The sequence below is a fragment of the Mobula hypostoma genome, chromosome 25, assembly GCF_963921235.1.
Source record: "Mobula hypostoma chromosome 25, sMobHyp1.1, whole genome shotgun sequence".
NCBI classification, from domain to species: Eukaryota; Metazoa; Chordata; class Chondrichthyes; order Myliobatiformes; family Myliobatidae; genus Mobula; species Mobula hypostoma.
The window spans coordinates 22,267,167-22,286,057 of NC_086121.1; the positions used below are offsets into that span (position 1 = coordinate 22,267,167).

At 45.5% G+C, this 18,891-nt stretch overlaps 1 protein-coding gene across 2 annotated transcripts in view; it reads right to left on the reverse strand.

Moving 5' to 3' along the window:
• The window catches only part of c1qtnf12 (C1q and TNF related 12), a 79,734-nt gene that overhangs the window by 22,742 nt on the left and 38,101 nt on the right, over positions 1–18,891 (reverse strand). For both annotated transcript variants that reach the window (XM_063032983.1, XM_063032982.1), the window contains 3 exons: positions 17,172–17,341; positions 7,891–7,999; positions 4,873–4,963 (listed from right to left, as the gene is read on the reverse strand). In XM_063032983.1, the coding sequence (XP_062889053.1) occupies positions 4,873–4,963; positions 7,891–7,999; positions 17,172–17,341 (370 nt within the window). The remainder of the gene's footprint in view (positions 1–4,872; positions 4,964–7,890; positions 8,000–17,171; positions 17,342–18,891) is intronic.

The window sequence follows — 18,891 nt, forward strand, 5'->3', positions numbered from 1 at the left end:
ATAATGAGGGATGAAACAATGTAAACTAACTAATCCCATTTTTCAGCTATCATCCCCAAAACGGCAGCCTCTGCAGGCACAATAAAGATCACTCAGATAGGCTTCTAATATTCAACATAAAAAAATCATAGAAATTCAATTTTTATTTGTAGCCAAGATCAACATAAATGTCAGTCAGAATATTCTGTTTTTATTTTTATTTAGAGATGCTGTGTGGTAGCAGGAACTTCCAGACCAACGAGCCTGCACCAACCATTGACACTCATGTGACCAATTAACTTCCTAACCCGTACATCTTTGGAAGAAACTGGAGGAATTTATTTTTTCTTGCCTGTGATGGACTATCTTGGTTCTTTCTTGTTGATCACAACAAACATGTGGCTAAAATGTACCAGTGAAATCAGAACACGAGAAATAGGAGCAGGAGTGGGCTACCAATGTCTGCCTTCCTCAAGAGGATCCTGAGATATGGGGCGTGGCCGATAGAGCTTTATTGTTGGGGAGTAATGTTGTGCAATGGGGCCAGCTTGGTAGAGGACCTTGGACTTGCAGATGTTAAGCGCAAGGTCCCATCTCTTCTTTGTCTCATGGAACAAGTGGACAATGATTGGAGTTCAGAGTTTGAACATACTTCTATATAAGTGTACACATATGGACAAGTACAGTGTACATACTCAATATGTGCAGGATTTCCCGGTAGCCAAACATTTTAATTCCGATTCCCATTCCTGTTCTGACATGTCGGTCCATGGCCTCCTCTTGTGCCAAGATGAGGCCACCCTCAGGGTGGAGGAACAACACCTTATATTCCATCTGGTTAGCCTCCAGCCTGATGGCATGAATATCATCTTCTCTTTCCTGTAAATAAATTTCACCCCCTCCCTTCCTCTGTTTCCCACTCTCCTTTTACCCCTTCTCACCTGCCTATAATTCCCCTTGAATCCCCACCTCCTTCCCTTTCTCCTATGGCCCACTCTCCTCTCCTGTCAGATTCCTTCCTCTCCAGCCCTTGACCTTTTCCACCCACCTGGCTTCACCTATCACCTTCCAGCTCGCCTCCTTCCCCTCCCTCCACCCTTTTATTCTGGCATCTTCCCCCTTCCTTCTCCATCCTGAAGAAGGGTCTCGGCCCAAAACATCAACTGTTTATTCATTTCCATAGATGACACCCAACCTGCTGAGTTCCTCCAGCATTTTGTGTGTGTTGCTTTGGATTTCCAGCATCTGCAGACTTTCTTGTGTTTCTACTGAAAATGAGATGGGATGACTGAAAATGGAATTCCCTTAGTTCAGGACAGGAGCTAAAAGCAATTGAATGTTTTGATCTCTTCTCAATATGACCATATAGTTCATTGTCTATAAACCCTTTCAGTGTATCTTCAAATCACTGAAGATGCCATATTGATGCAAGTGCTTTCTCTAAAAGCACTAGACCGATGGGAGATTTTGTGGGAAGAGGTGGCCTATACAAATTGCTGTTTTCCTACTGAGCTTGATAGTATGGGTAAGGTTGATCATTCTGAGGCAGACTGGATCAGCAGAAAGATTAGGAGATATTCAGTTACGCTCTGCACATTATGCTGAAGAGCCTAGTCAACGGATTGCTTTGAAGCACTGCCCCTGAAGGCAAGCTCCCTCAGCCACTGTGCAATGTTGCAACAAGAAACTGTCAGCTTCTGGTAGCGACAGTCAGGGAGGAATGTTGGCTGGAAAACCTCAGAAGCAGCCTCAGTGGTTTTACTGCCTGGCAAAGCAGCTATGTCTAGCGTCTCAGACAAAGGATAAAGCATCCTCAAATTCCAGGGCCATTGGGCTGCATGATCAACTAAAGTCTTGGAACTTATGTTTCCTTCATTTTTGGCTTCTATCACCAGGCCCCCATTTCTTACCACAAGTGAGTCAGCTTACTGGAAATCACCACGCATGCTTTAGTTGCTCCCAATAACAAAAATAAAAGGTGTAATTTTTGCTGGTGGATGTACCTTTCAATGCATGAAGACGGTGAACAGCCAGTCCACAATACAAATGCTTGACCCAACACAAAGCTACAGGGATTTTTTTTTTTGGCTGTCTGAACAGTACGGAGAAGCCCAGCTGTTTTTAAACAAAGGGGGAATGTTGACTCAGACCATGACAGGCCTGCGTCGGGCACTTTCATGCCCTACAAGGCGCAGATTGGAAGTCTGTGTGGGGCGCCACTCCCTGCACAGATTAGAGCAATGTGTGGTTAAGTGCCTTGCTCAAGGGCACAAACACGCTGCCACAGCTGAGGCTCGAACTAGCGACTTTGAGATAACTAGACATACGCCTTAACCACTTGGCCACGTGCCCAACACGACGTGAACCAGAAACACAATTTTAAACAAAACACAACTTGAACCGAAACAGAAAGTGCCCAAAGTAAGTATTCAGTAGGTCAGTCAGCATCTATAGTGAGGGAAATGGATTTAATGTTTCAAGCCGCTGACCCTTCATCATTCATAGAGTCATACAGCATCAACAAAAACCTTCGGCCCACTGTGACTATGGTAACCATCTATACAAATCCCATTTAAAAATACTTGAATCCATAACTTTCTCTGCCTTAGTGATTGAAGTGTTGTCTTGATACTTCTTAAATGCTGTGAGAGTACCTGTCACAAGCACCTATGCAGGCAGTGCCTCCAGATTCTGACCATAGGTCTCTTTGGGGGCTTTTGCTATTGCTTGCATAGTGAGGTGGGGGGGGGTTGATGTTTCTGCTGGAGCAAGTAGGGGGAAGGGGTGGGGGAGGGTCGATTCTTCTGATGCTGCTTGTATGTGGGAGGGGAAGGGGGGCTTTAGGGTTCTGATTTCACTAACATTCGTTCTTTGGGTTTTCTTGTTCCATGGATGTCTGTGAGGAGTAAGAATTTCAGGTTGTATACTGTATACATTCTCCAATATTAAGTTGAACCATTTAAAAAGGTTCTTCCTCAGATCCCCTCTAAATTGCTTACCCCGGCCCTAAACTTGTCCTTCTGTTTTATGGGGAAAAGATTCCTACTTTTTAACCCTATTTATGCCCTGGATTCCGATGAAGAATCATTGAGACGTTGACTCTTATTTTTCCGGCCTGACCTGCTGAGCATTTCTGATTTTATTTCCGGTTTCTAGTGTTTGTAGTTTTTTTTTAACTTCACATTTCTGAGTGCAGCAGCCATCACAGACCAAGAAATACCAGTCAACATGTTGGGAATTATTTAGAGGCTTGAATACAGGAACAATATTGGTTTGTGGCTGATGAATAAATTACTTGTGGCCCCAGGATTAGAAGATTTAATGGATGACCTATTCCCAGTTAACTTGGAATGGAAAAATATCTTAAAGCAGAATGAGCTGGGGGAATTACGGAAAACAGCAAAGATGCAGTATAGATGCCAACTTTCATTGCTTTTCTATGGCAGGAGCCGGAGAGCAGAATTCTACAGAACACTTCATTAATCTTCATAAAAATGGACTTATTTATTGTTCATAAAAAACATTTTTGCACATAATCTCACCCAGGATGATCAGTTTGTCTCCCTCTGGGATTGGGGGCTGGGGGTCACAGATTCGTTAACATCCAGAGTTGGGGGGTGCCTTCACTGGTTCTGTAGCGATAATTCCACCAAAGGAATCACCAGAACACCAGATCATTCTTTATGGCAACGGTCGCTCCGTGAAGAGAGCATTCATTTTCCTCCCTGCCCCTTCAGAAGAAGATGTTCTCACCTCTTTGTTGGCTTAAACTGGCAGTTTAATGATCAAGTTATGATGTACAGCTGACTAAAGACCATAAGAAACAGGAGCAGGACTGAACCTGCCTTAGAAGTTAGTGCAACAGTCTCCAAATCTGGTCCATTTAACAATCAATTACACTGGATTTCAGCGCTAGTGAAAATGCGCTCAGCACAGAATTTGAACTAAACTACCTGGGGTAATAAGATTAAGATTTAGATCATTCAGTGCATTCTTTCCTCCGAGTGCTTTGGTTTCCTTCTCCGACTTTCCAAAAAGATGGACCAGTTAGGGTTAGTAAGTTGTGGGCATGCTATATTAGTGCTGGAAGTACAGAGAGACATTGCAAACGATGACACAAACAATGTATTTCACTGTATCTTTTAAATTTAATCTTTACCTATTTTCAAACGCACCAGGGTGCAAAGCAAATGAAAGTCGAGAAGTCCCAAACTTCTGCAGTGTATGAAAATCATTTGTCTATGTTAAGTAACAATAACATTTTAATGTTAATCCTTCAAAAAGTTTACGTGAACAGGCGAACCACTGGGCAGGATGCTGGTGTAGTCACGGTAACCAGCAAGTTATTGTAGCAAGTGACACACACAAATTTTTTGACATGGTTGATGCCTCGACGGCAATTCAAGGTGAAAAGACCCAGAGCGGGCAGAGAACCAGAGTAGGGTGTCCAAGAAGGGGAGCGAGGTTGAAGATGGGTGAAGGGATCGTCCTTGTGTGGGGTGTGGAATTTTTGCCAAAGAGGTGGGCTCAAAGACGGAAGTGAAACCTCAGTGTCATGAAACCATAAGATATAGGAGCAGAAGTAGACCATTCAGCCCATCGAGTCTGCCCCGCCATTCAATCATGGGCTGATCCAATTCTTCCACTCACCCCTACTCCCCTGCCTTCTCCGCATACTCTTGGTGCCATTAGGACCACTGAAGATATTAACGATATAGAATAGATTTTCCTATTTTAGTTGCTATAATCCTACAATGTGATACCCAAATTTTCCACAAAAATAGCCTTTAAGTCTGCCTGGATAGATATTTCCCATTTAGTAATTAGTACCTCAGAGTAATATAGTACCTCAGTTATCTGCTGAATAAGTTCAAATATAATTTGTGCTCTTACGTATTCCCTTGGCAGAGCGACTCAATGCAGATGAGAACCCGCACGTTATCTCTTGGCCGGAGGGGACCTTTGCTCTTCATTTCACTGTGATCTACGGGGAGCGGAGTGAGAAACTCGTTAGGCAACACCGATCATACTGAGCTGTCCACATTGTTAAAATTCAGGCATTGCCTTGATTTCCGCTCCTGTTAGTGAAAAGGGAGCAAGAGAGTTTGAAGAGCGACATATTTTCAGTTTGCTTAAGAAGTCACGATGGAAACAAAATGCCTGCCTGATCTGAGCTTTCAGTGAGAGACTGCGAGTCTGCTGTACTGTAATTATTTTTCATTAACATTGTCTAAAGGATTCTATATGGCGGTGTCTCCGTAATGTCTGCAGCAAGATCTCTATCAGAATGCCTCAGCATCAGAGAATAATAGCGTGGGGACGGGCTTGTCGCTGGTAACCCCCTCCCTGGAGGAATGTGCCTGGTACCTGTTCCTCCGAGCACTGAAGGAAGTCGCCTCCGCACTGTGCACAAAACACAGTAGGCTCTCGCCCCCTACCCACTGCGGAGACTTGGGCTACCTTCAGCTCTGGGAAAACATCGCCCGTGCTGCCTGCAGAATTCAAGTTCACGGGAAGGGCAGGGGAAGCAGACTCAAGTGTCCTCTCCCAGCCCGGCGTCCCCAGCACCGGGGCCCCACTCCTCCAGACTGGCCGCAGTGTCTGCGAGCCCGACACCGGGCTCTCGAAACAGATACTCCGTCCCGAGCTTCCTCCTGTCAGATTTGCCAGTGGCCAGGGGAACGGAATCCGGTGACCCGACTGCACGCAGCACTCCAGATGAGACCTAACTGGAGTTTTATACAGCTGCAACGTAACTTCCTGACTTTTGAACCCAAAGCTCCGACTAGTGATGCCATCTCCAATGATGTGCGTCCCCTCAGTGAGGTGGTGAGAAACCCGCTGTCTGTAAATGGCTAGCCGACCCGCCAGTCCCGTGGTGAAAGGTAGACCAGAAGACAATGCCAGGAGCCCAGTTCCCAAGTTTTGATGTCAGTTCCCCAAGAAGTTCAATGATTGGTCATGGTCAGTGAGTGCACGTTCCCATCACCTACATTGCCAGCCTCATCCTGTTCCCACACCTCACAACGAGCAATTTCTATCCACTAGCAAGAACATCTTCAGAAGATGAGACCATGTGCCATTATGGACCCTCGCCACCTGGGACTTGCCCTCTTCTCATTACTACCATAAGGGAGCATGAAGACCCACAGCCAACATTTCAGGACAGGTTAGAAAACAGTACAGTGTAACACAGGCCCTTTGGCCCACAGTGGTGTGCTGACCTCCTAACCCACTCTAAGATCAATCTAAACCCTCCTTTCCTCTTAGCCCCCCTCATTTTTCATCCATGTGGCTATCTAAAAGTCTCTTAAATGTCCTTAGTGTATCTGCCTCGACCACCACCACAGGCAGCACGTTCCACACACCCACCACGCCCTGTGTAAAAGCTCTTCCTCTGACTTTGCCCCACGCGTGGCTCCAGTTAGTTTCTTCATCCTCTGCCATCTGATCTCTGAACAAAGCACGGACTCACAAACACTACTCTCCTCTTTAATCCACCTATCTGTTGTTGCAACTTTTAGTAATTTTCTATACCTTGCACTCTACTCCAGCTACAAAAACAACAGACTGCACAAAATATGCCTGTGATAATAAGCAGGATTCGGATTCTGACACGTTTACATGCACCACACTCCCATCTCATGCTCTGTCCAGAACGGCAGCTATTCAACCATGACAGGAATGTCCTCCAGGTATATTGCACACGGCACTCACTGATCCATGAATTGTAAACTGCCTGTTGCACCACTGGCGTTGATGGCAGCAATGAAGGTCCTCCATCTCTGGCGATGTTCAGGGCTTCCTTCATCATGTCAGTAGCCTCCTCTCGGTTTTCACTCCTGTCAGTCATGCATGTCCCAGGTGGAGACTCAGGAATACCGTCACACTCAGATGCAGAAGGATTCTTCCTTGCTGTTTCCATAACAATTTTGTTTTACCAGTCAGGGTTGTAAGCCAAGAACTGAACCCTCAAACCTGGAGGACTAGTGTACCACACTTAGTCTGGCTCCTACCCTTTGCCCTGTTTGGCATGGGTGACCCTACCAAGAGCCAAAGCATGAAGCCCTGACTCCAGCCAGCATAGTCTCCAGGTCATTCAGGCACACAAGCCTCCAATCCCTACAACAAGGTTGTGGTCCTCCTGGAGGAGGAACGTGAATGTTACCCATCACAGGCAGGGGTAGAGCCTTGCTCTCCAAGGAGAAGTTAATATCAGAAGTGCCCCCTTTAAAGAAAATGACAAAACTTGTTAACCTGCCAGAGTTCTCATTCCCCTTCCCACCATGTTCTACCCCCTCCTCAACCCACAATATAAAGCCCCAGCCAACTTGGCTAGGATTGATTTTTAAGCTTTCATGTTTTTATACACTGCATTGCAGACAATAATGTAACTATATTCGGATATATTATTTTAGCATTATTATACACTTTTGGTTTTCTTGCTTTTGGATAAGCAAATGCAAGTAAATCTAAAATAATACACTGTCATTGGAATGGTTAGAAAAACTGATATTTTGCACTTCTTCCTTCTATCTCTTCAAAACAAAATCACAGTGACTACCAATTTAATGCTCCAACCACTCCCGTACAGTATTAGGACTGAGAGTTCCAATCCAAGCATTCTTGGCCTTACCTCAGCATTACATTTTTAAAATATATTCCACAGAAAAATTGGCAGAATATCGTCAGTTCGTGTAATTCTTCATTGGGATCTTTCTTCAATAATACTACTTACACAAGCAATAAATAACCAACCTACTCTCTTTCCCAAAGGAGCCAGCAATCAAATGACTTGCTCTTAATGGAGTCACGGCTGTTTTTCAAGCACAGTTTAAGGTTCATTTCTTACAATTGCTCTCTACAATAAACATCAATTATTATCAGGCGGAGCTCTGCACGGGTACTTACCAATGTGCACATTGGCAGAAAATTGGTAGATGCCAGTGACTGGTGCTGTAAATCGTCCAGTGGACAGATTCATCCCAGACCCCCTCAGGAATGCTCCTTTTGCAAGTGGCTGCAGGAAAACAAACCAGTCTGGGTTTGTAAGGATGTCAAGTAAAACCAATGTTAAAATAAAAGACATCACTTATAAATTACCGAGCCTGACACAGGCAACAAATGCTTGGCATCATCTTGGAAATTTCCTCTGGTTTTTAATGAGGCATGAACAGATCTATTTGAAGAAAGGTTAACGGCTCTAGTATTGCAGACAAAAATATACCATAAGGAATTATAAATATTTTTCCTATTTTGCCAATAGCAATTTCCAAGCTTTCCTTTTACTTTTGACACTAGAGAAAGCAGAGGCATCTTTCAGCATTTTAACTGAAATATAAGATTAGTTTGCATTCTTATCTGCATTTTTATACATCCTCCACAGGTTACAAGTGGCGGACTTATAGAGGTCCTCTCCGCATGTATGAGCAAGCACTTGGTAGACTGATGGGGACCGATTTGCGGGCTGCTGTGGGTTGCAATCATCTCCTGCCGTGTGGGAACTCGGTTCGAGGCCTAGTTCCAACTTGCGATCTGTTCGAGTCGCAAACAGTTCATGGGAATGGAGCCCTGCCTTAACCTGGGGGTGACCCACACACATTTTCTTACTTTTACGAAAGAACACACACCAGATAAATAACTTCTAAATGCGCAACTATATTTTCATGGAAAGAATGCAATGACCCTTCCTGAGACTGAGGGCGTTCAGTCATTAAATCCCAGACAACCTCAAAGAGCTCTCTCTTTTATCGGAATCAGAGTCAGGTTTAATATCACCACCATATGTTGTGAAATTTGTTAACTATACAGCAGCAGTATAATGCAATATATAATAATAGGGAAAAAACCATGAATTACAGTAATAACAGTTAAATTAAACAAGTACTTTATACTTTATACTTTATTGTCACCAAACAATTGATACTAGAACGTACAATCATCACAGCGATATTTGATTCTGCGCTTCCCGCTCCCTGAATTACAAATCAATAGTAAATATTAAAAATTTAAATTATAAATCATATATAGAAAATAGAAAAATGGAAAGTAAAGTAGTGCAAAAAAACCAAGAGGCAGGTCCGGATATTTGGAGAGTATGGCCCAGATCCGGGTCAGGATCCGTTCAGCAGTCTTATCACAGTTAGAAAGAAGCTGTTCCCAAATCTGGCCGTACGAGTCTTCAAGCTCCTGTGCCTCCTCCCGGAGGGAAGAGGGACGAAAAGTTTGTTGGCTGGGTAGGTCGTGTCCTTGATTATCCTGGCAGCACTGCTCCGACAGCATGCAGTGTAAAGTGAGTCCAAGGACGGAAGATTGGTTTGTGTGATGTGCTGCACCGTGTTCACAATCTTCTGCAGCTTCTTCCGGTCTTGGACAGGACAACTTCCATACCAGGTTATGATGCACCCTAGAAGAATGCTTTCTACAGTGCATCTATAAAAAGTAGTGCAAAATAGAAATAAAAAAGTAGTGAGGTAGTATTCATGGGTTCAATGTCCATTCAGAAATCGGATGGCAGAGGGGAAAAAGCTGTTCCTGAATCGCTGAATGTGTGTCTTCAGCTCCTGTACCTCCTTCCTGATGGTAGCAATAAGAACAAGGCATGACCTGGGTGATGGGGGTCCTTAATGATGGACGTTGCCTTTTTGAGGCTAGGACCCATGATGAAGCTGACTAGGCTTACCACTCCCTGCAGTTTATTTTGATCCTGTGCAGTAACCTCCCCACGCCCCCACACCAGATGGTGCTGCAGCCAGTGAGAATGCTCTCCACGATACAACTGGAGAAATTTGTGGGTGTTTTTTGGTGATGTACCAAATGTCCTCAAACTCCTAATGAAATATAGCTGCTGTTTTGCCTTCTTTGTAGCTTACATCAATATGTCAGAATATCTTCAGGGGAAGTTCTGCTGTGTACTGAACAGAGGCAGAAAATGCTGGGAACACTCCACAGATCAAGCAGGATTAGAGGAACAAGAAAAAGAGTTGACGTTTCAGAAACACAAAAGATTCTGCGGATGCTGGAAATCCAGACCAACACGCACAAAAAGCTGATCTCAGCCCAAAACGTTGACTATTTATTGCCCTCCATAGATGCCGCCTGCCCCTCACACAAGGGGATGGGCAATTCCAAGAACAGGTGACTGGAAGCTCAGACCACCTGATCTGCATTTGGTTTCTCCTTTGTCCTGGATATCCAGCATCTGAAGTTCTTTACCTTCATGTAGGAACTCAAACTCAATCCAAAAACCTAGCTCCCAGCTGGCTGATGCCCTGCAGTCCCACCGCACTTCTAACTGCTGACTTGCAGTTAGAATCTTGCTGTTGTCTCTGGCTACAGGGAGGTGTCACCAGGCAGGCTACAGAGAGCTTCCGTAATTTCCAGCAAACCGTCTCAGCCAGTAGCCCCTTCCGGAGGGTCCAGTTGGTCACTGAGGAACCAGGGGCCACGCAGCATCCAGGCAGAAAGTTCAGGGGCAAAATTGTGTGGCTCAGTTTACCCAATGGCTGACCAATAATGGGTTAAAGAGCCCCCCCCCAAATAAGACCATTCCTCTAACTTGCAGCCCTCATTAAAGGCATCCAAACCCAGTGTTCCAGGGAATCTGACTAGTCAAGAAAAGTGAGATTTTTCTTTCATTTGCCCATCTAATTCCTTGGGGATTTGTCAAAATGTCACACTGAACTTCTCACTCCAGAATTCCCTTACCAGCAGAATCAGAATCCGAATTATTATCACTGGCACACAGTATGTTGTGAAATTTGTTTTGTACAAGACATAGACAAATTACTGAACATTGCAAAAGATATAGGCAAATTAATAAACATTGCAATAAAAAGTAATAAATAGTGTAAAAGAAAAATAGTGAGGCAGTGTTCATGGTTCATGCACTGTTCAGGAATTTGATTCCGGAGCGGAAGAAGCTGTTGCTAAAATATTGAGTGTGAGTCTTTAGGCTCTTGTACCTCCTTGAGAAGAGAGCAATAGGTGGCAACTTTCAGTCAACAATTAACTTATCAGCAGTCATTGCGATGTGCGATGAACCGGGAGCACCTCAAGCATGTGTGTGTATTACAGGGGGAAGGCGCAAGCTCCCTTCTCCTCAGAGATCAGGATCGAACCTGGGTCTATGGAACCACGAGACATCAGCCCTACCTGCCGTGTCACAGTTCCGACCTGCTGAACCGCAAAGGAAGAGCAAGCCTCCTGTCGGTCACACTGACACACCCAGCACCTGCTGTGACCCTCAGCTATGGCAGACGCAGTGCGGTGCAGTCTGCCTCGCCCTGTCCGTTACACAGCTTCCGTCTCCATCCCCGCTCAGAACACACCATCTCCGTCCCTGCCCCGACACACCGCACACCTCTGCTCCATCCCTAACTCTCTGCCACTCGTCCTGCTGCTTCAGGAGGAGCGTAACCAATGGAAGCTCCATCCTGCGCCTCACTGGGAGGGAAGACACCCGGCAGCGGAGATTCTGAAGGTGAGTGCGAGGGGTAGCGAAGCTTTTGACTACTGCCTTTCTGCAGCTCGACACCGACTGCACCATTGGTGCCCCTACTAATCATTTCGCAATGAGGTTGCTAAGTATGATGTTTCCTAAGGACAGCTCAGGTCCGAAAGTCATTGAGGCTGAGGGGCAAAAAACTCTGCAATCCGCAAAGCAGCAGAGGGTGCCAGAGTGAGCATGGCCATACGCTCAGTGGCCACTTCGTTAGATACGCCTGCACTCCTGCTCGTTAACGCAAATATCTATTCAGCCAATCATGTGGTGGCATCTCAGTGCACACAGACATGGTCAAGAGGCTCGGATGTTGCTCAGGCCAAACATCAGAATGGGGAAGAAACGTGACCTCAGTGACTTTGACCGTGGAATGATTGTCGGTGCCAGATGGGGTGGTTTGAGTATCTCAGAAACTGCTGATTTCCCGGGATTTTTCATGCACAACAGCTGCTAGAGTTTACAGCGAGTGTTGTGAAAAACAAAACAAAAAACATCCAGTGAGTGGCAGTTCTGTGGGCGAAAACGCCTTGTTAATGAGAGAAGTCAGAGGAGAACGGCCAGAGTGGTTCAAGGTGGCAGTAACTCATATAACCCTGTGTTACAACACTGGTGTGCAGAAGGGCATCTCTGAACTCACAACATGTCAAACCTTAAAGTAAATGAGGTACAACAGCAGAAACCCACGAACACACACTCAGTGGCCATTTTATCAGGTACAGGAGGTACCCGAGTGTATGTAGCTGTGCAGGGAGCGGTCCGTGTCCTGGCTCAGCTGAGAGGTATTCTGGGTCACACTCAGGACATTCGCCGTCCAATGTTGCTGTGGCAACGCAGGGCACATCAAATTCCGCTTGTCTACTGAACGGGCAGGGCTATTTGCCGCGGGATTCATGCAACTCTCCAGCAAGCTGTTCTCCTGTTGGTCGGAAGCGCTGTGCTGACCCTCAGCCCTACCGCAGCAGCAAGAGGACCAACTTCTGTCACCCCCCTCTCAGGGTAACTGCCCATCTCTCCCCTCCGGCACCTGCCACCTGCCCGCCACAAAAGGAGGCCGACTGAAAACCCTCTGTGCTGCAGTGCATGGCTGGATTTCCTCTGAAACCTCAGTCCCTGGTTACGAGGGAATGACAGGGTTCCTTTCAGACCTGCATTATTTATTTAAGCTTAAAAGTGTTTGGTGTAAGTATGGTTCCCCCAATCAATATTGACAAGTAAAAGCAAGCTGCTTATAAATGTGCTTATTCTTGTTTGGTCAAGCCTGCCTTGTCTCCCTAAGCATCCAATTAGAGTGTGGGAAGAAAATTACACACTACTTTACAAAAACCATATCACATTGCATGTGCAACAGTACCACAACAGTGTAATTTTCTAGACGTCGTAATTGCTTTGACACATTGCTATACCTCTTGCTAACTGCTGGAGATCATCACGTCAGCGACTGTGGACAATAGCAGACGGGTTCGTACAAGAGCTTTTGCAGATCTCATTACCTTGACCATCACGGTGTAATTAATTTGAATTTCTTTTCACAATAAAATGCAACATGATCTAGTAAAACACAGTTATTATCATACCATTTCATTTCATAATCTGTTCATTAACATCAAAACATGAAACCATTTCATACACCTCATATCCAAATAGAAAGCTGCTTGCTTTATACCCACCGAAGTTCCTCTTTGACATGACGACTGCTCCAAGTGACAACAAGCCCACCACGCAACAGACTTGATTTTGCAAACACAGCTAAATCCTTTCACATGGTGAAACATCATTATAACTTCCATTCATTGTCATGGGAATCACTTACCTGACTGCTTTAATCCCTTAATTTCATTGCTCCCCCGCCGCCGTACTTCCCCAAATTTTTCCTTTCATTGTTTTATCTCTGCAGTAAATCGACCTGCTTCAAATTCTGTTTCAATTCTCTCTACAGCTCAGTGATGATAATGTGGCCAGTGAATTGTTGCTTTATATAGCATAATATGTAACGATGAAATGTTGCTTTCAAAAAAACTGAAATTGCAACCAAAACTGTGATAGAATGGAGGAAAACCTTGACTATTGTAGAAATAATGTGTGTAACAATGAGTCAGTTATATAGAGACTCAACGTAATTTCTGTTGGGTGCAAAGCAGCACCCATACCCATGAATGATGCCAGCAGGTTTTTTTGCCTCAGTTATCTAGTGGCTCGAGACAATTCACTGACAACTGGGACCAAGGATCTTACCTCCAAGTTAATTTATTATCAAAGTACATATATGTCACCATATAAACCCTGAGATTTGTTTTCTTGCATAGCAAGTACAAGAAACACAACAGAATCACTGAAATGCTGAACCAAACAGGACAGGCAAACACCCATGTGCAAAAAAAACAACAAACTGTGCAAATACAAGAAGAAAAAAAGAAATAATAATAAAAAAATAAGTAATAAATATCTAGGACATGAGATGAAAGGCCTTGAAGGAGAGTCCATAGGTAGTGGGAACTGTTCAGTGATAGGGCAAGTAAACTTGGGTGAAGTTGCCCCCTTTAGTTCAGGATCCTGATGGTTGAGGGGTAATTGCTGTTCCTGAGCCTGGTGGTGTGGGTCTTGAGGCTTCAGTACCTTTTCCCTTATGGCAGCAGTGAGTAGAGAGAGAATACCCTGGATGGTGGAGGTCCTTGATGATGGATGCTGCTTTCCTGTGACAGCGGTCTGTGTAGATGTGCTCAATGGTGGGGAGGGCTTTCCCGTGACGGACTGGGCCGTATCCACTAATTCTGTAGACTTTTCTGTTCAAGGGCATTGGTGTTTCCACACCAGCCTGTGATGCAACCGGCCAATACACTCTCCACTAGACATCTATAGAGGTTAGTCAAAGTTTTAGAGGTCATGCCAAATCTTTGCAAACTCCTAAGGAAATGGAGGTGCTGTCGTGCTTTCTTTGTGATGGCACTTATATGCTGGGCCCTGGAGATGTCTTCTGAAATGATAACATCATCATCATCATCATCATCATCATCATCATCATCATCATCATCACCACCACCATCATCATCATCATCATCATCATCATCATCACCATCATCATCATCATCACCATCATCATCGTCATCATCATCATCACCATCATCATCATCATCATCAGGTGCCGTGTCCAGATTGAGCTTTGACTGCCATGGCCCACACACTCCTGTTTCCGGTCAAGTGGATCAATTCAATGGTGTTCATTTCCAGTTCTCTGGTTGCTGTCTCCGTCATTTGTCTTTGCCTTCCTCTTGCTTTCTTCCCTTCGATCTTTCCCATAATTACCATGCATTCTAACTCCTCTTTCCTAATCACATGTCCAATGAAGTCACGTTGCCTTTTCATGATCTCATACATTATTTCTCTTTTTGTGTTTACTCTGTTCATGACATCCTCATTAGATATTCCTTTCGTCCATGATATTCTTTCCATCCTCCTCAAAAACCACATCTCTGCTGCTTCAATTCGTTTCCTCATGTTACTAGATATTGTCCAACATTCTGATCCATATAACATAACTGGAAAAACCATAACACCGAGGAATTTAAAGTTGCTGACCCCCTCCAGCTCCGATCCCTGGATGAGGACTGGCTCATGGGCCTCTGGTTTCCTCCTCCTGAAGTCAATAATCAGCTCCTGGGTCTTGCTGACATTGAGTGAGAGGTTGTTGTTGTGACACCACTCAGCCAGATTTTCAAACTCCCTTTCTATATGTTGAGTCATCACCATCTTTAATTCTGCCTGTGGGAGTGGTGTCATCAGCAAACTTGAATATGGCATTGGAGCTATGCTTAGCCACACAGCCATTACTGTGAAGCGAGTAGAGCAGGGGGCTAAGCTCACAGCCCTGTGGTGCACCTGTGCTGATGGAGATTGTGGAGGAGATATTGTTGCTAATCCAAACTGACTGGGGTCTGCAAATGACAAAATTGCACAAGGAGGTATCGAGGCCAAGGTCTTGAAGCTTATTGGATTATTTTGAGGGGAGGATAGTACTGAATGCCAGACTGTAGTCAATGAGAGCATCCTGATGTATGCACCTTTGTTGTCCAGATGTTGTAGGGTTGAGTGACAAGCCAATGCGATGGTATCTGTTGTGACGGTAGGTAAATTGGAGCGGATCCAAGTCGCATCTCAGGCAAGAGTTGATATGTTTCATCACCCACCTCTCAAAACACTTCATGACAGTGGATATAGTTGCTGCTGGACGATAGTCATCGAGGCAGGTTGCCACGCTTTTCTTAGGCACCAGTTATTAAAGCCTGCTTGAAACAAGTAGGTACCGCAGACTGCCAAAGCAAGAGATTGTAGATCTCAGTGAGCACTTTAGCTAGTTGATCAGCACAGGTCTTTAGTATTTAGCCAGCTACCTGTCTGGGCTGGATGCTTTCTGTGGGTTCGCGCTCCTGAAGGATACTCTCACGTCAGCCTCAGAGACTGAAATCACAGGGTCATTGGGGGCTGTGGGATTTTGTGAAGGCGCCCATATAGATCAGGTTCAGTTGCTCAGATAGGTTAACATTATTATTGTAGATTTAAATACTGCTAGATGACTGAATTTACAATTCTCTTAACTCTCAAATATGCAAATAAAACTGATAACCCAATATTTGAACTTCTAGGAATCCCAAAGATTCGGCAAGGGGCATAACAGCTAATGATGCTGCTTCAACCTTCTCGCTTGCCAGGATCCCAGTCCCACATTCCTGTTAACCCACCAGGATCCCAGTCCCACGTTCCTGTTAACTCACCAGGATCCCAGTCCCACATTCCTGTCAACTGACCAGGATTCCAGTCCCACATTCCTGTCAACTCACCAGGATTCCAGTCCCACATTCCTGTCAATTGACCAGGATCCCAGTCCCACATTTCTGTCAACTCACCAGGATTCCAGTCCCACATTCCTGTTAACTCACCAGGATCCCAGTCCCACATTCCTGTCACCTCACCAGGATCCCAGTCCCACATTCCTGTCACCTGACCAGGATCCCAGTCCCACATTCCTGTTACCTCACCAGGATCCCAGTCCCACATTCCTGTCAATTGACCAGGATCCCAGTCCCACATTCCCTTCCAGCCCACTGAGATCCAACTTCTCACATTCCCTTCCAACTCACTGGGATCACAGTCCCACATTCTCTTCCAACTCACCAGGATCCCAGTTCCCACATTCCTTCCCAACTCACCGGGATCCCAGTTCCCACATTCCCTCCCAACTCACCGGGATCCCAGTTCCCACATTCCCTCCCAACTCACCGGGATCCCAGTTCCCACCTTCCCTCTCAACTCACTGGGATCCCAGTTCCCATATTCCCTTCCAACTCATCGGGATTCAGGTACCCACATTCTCGCCTACTCACTGTGATTGCAGTCCCACATTCCTTTTTAACTGACCAGGATTTCAGTTCTCACGTTCCCTTGCAACTCACAGGGACACCAATTCGCACTGTCCCTTCTAACTCATTGGGATGCCCTTCCCAAATCACTGAATTAAAAGCACCGTGGGGTATTAATCCTAATAAAACAGAAAATCTGGCAGGTCAACAATCAGCGAAGTTCTAGCGTTCCTGATTATCACGTAACTCCTAGCTCAATAACATTTTACTTTCTCATTCTTGTTATATAGCCATTCGGGGACAGGTTTGTGGTATCTGAGAAATTTCAGCTTTCTTACCGCCTGGAAGTTCTGAAGCTCCAGCAGAGTTCTTTTGTCCACGGTAACTGTCCCCTTCAGTTTGCAATGAAAAGCTTCCTCTACTCTTTTGTACGGATGGACATCGTGAAACGAGAGAGAAGTTGGTGCCTGCACTTCAGTCAGAACAGCTGCCCGTCTCTCTGTTTCTTCTGAGAAAGGCAAGGAAAAATTCTCAAGTTTATAGGATTACTTCAAAAGAAAAGGATCAAACCATGTTAAACAGCTTCTTGATTTGATCCAGTACTCCACTTGAAGCAATGGGATGTCTCATGACCATTCCTGTGACATCCGCTGGTTTAAGACTTTGCTCATGTGGAAAGATCACAACAGAAATTTAGCAATGCAACCAGCTGAAAATGCACAGGGCCAGCATGGGCACGTCATAAAATGGCAGGATTAAGTTCTGCACTTGCACGTTCAGGTTGGCAATACTCAGGATGTGGCCAATGTGGGCATTCCAGAAATCTGACCAATACTGAGGCATCCCTTCCCCACTTCACTTCTTACAGATCCAACAGATAGCATTGTTACATCTTTCCTCACGTTCTTAAAGAATGTGTTTTTAAAAATAATATTGACTTGTTTCAGAAGACAGCTAAAAGATAAGGAGCTATTCATTTAAAACGGAGATATGAAGAAATCTCTTCTCACAAAGGGTGGTACCCTCTGGAATTCCCTGTCCTGGTGGGTGGAAGCTGGAACATTAGTGTTTAGTGATAAATATTTGACAGGTTGAGGAGTAGAGAGGTATGCAGAAATGGTGCAGATGCAGAGTTGAGGCCACCATGGATCAACTATCATTATTTTGAACAGCAGGGCAGGCAAAGGGCCTGCGGTCCTACTCATATATCCTGTAGTCATCAAGTTCTACAACATGGAAGCAGATCCTTCAGACCAACTAGTCCATGCTGACAATCCAGGTTAGTCCTCTTTGCCCGTGGCCCGTATCCTCCTAAACCTTTCCAAACCGCGTACCTGTCCAACCGTCTTCGAAAAGTTGCCATTGTACCTGCCTCAAACACCTCCTCAGCAACTCACCGGGATTCCGGTTCCCGCATTCCCGCCAACTCACCGGGATCCCAGTCCCCACGTTCCCGCCAACTCTCTGTGATCTCAGTTCCCACATTCCTGTCAGCTCACCGGGATCCCAGTCCCCACATTCCCACCAACTCACTGGGATCCCAGTTCCCACAGTCCCACCAACTCACTGGGATCCCAGTCCCCACATTCCCGCCAACTCTCTGTGATCTCAGTTCCCACATTCCTGTCAGCTCATCGGGATCCCAGTCCCCACATTCCCACCAACTCACTGGGATCCCAGTTCCCACATTCCTGTCAGCTCATGGGGATCCCAGTCCCCACATTCCCACCAACTCACTGGGATCCCAGTTCCCACATTCCCACCAACTCACCGGGATCCCAGTCCCCACATTCCCGCCAACTCTCTGTGATCTCAGTTCCCACATTCCTATCAGTTCATCAGGATCCCAGTCCCCACATTCCCACCAACTCACTGTGATCTCAGTTCCCACATTCCTATCAGTTCATCAGGATCCCAGTCCCCACATTCCCACCAACTCACTGGGATCCCAGTCCCCACATTCCCGCCAACTCACCAGGATCCCAGTCCCCACATTCCCGCCAACTCACTGGGGTCCCAGTTCCCACATCCCCACCATCACACATACAGTACCATCTA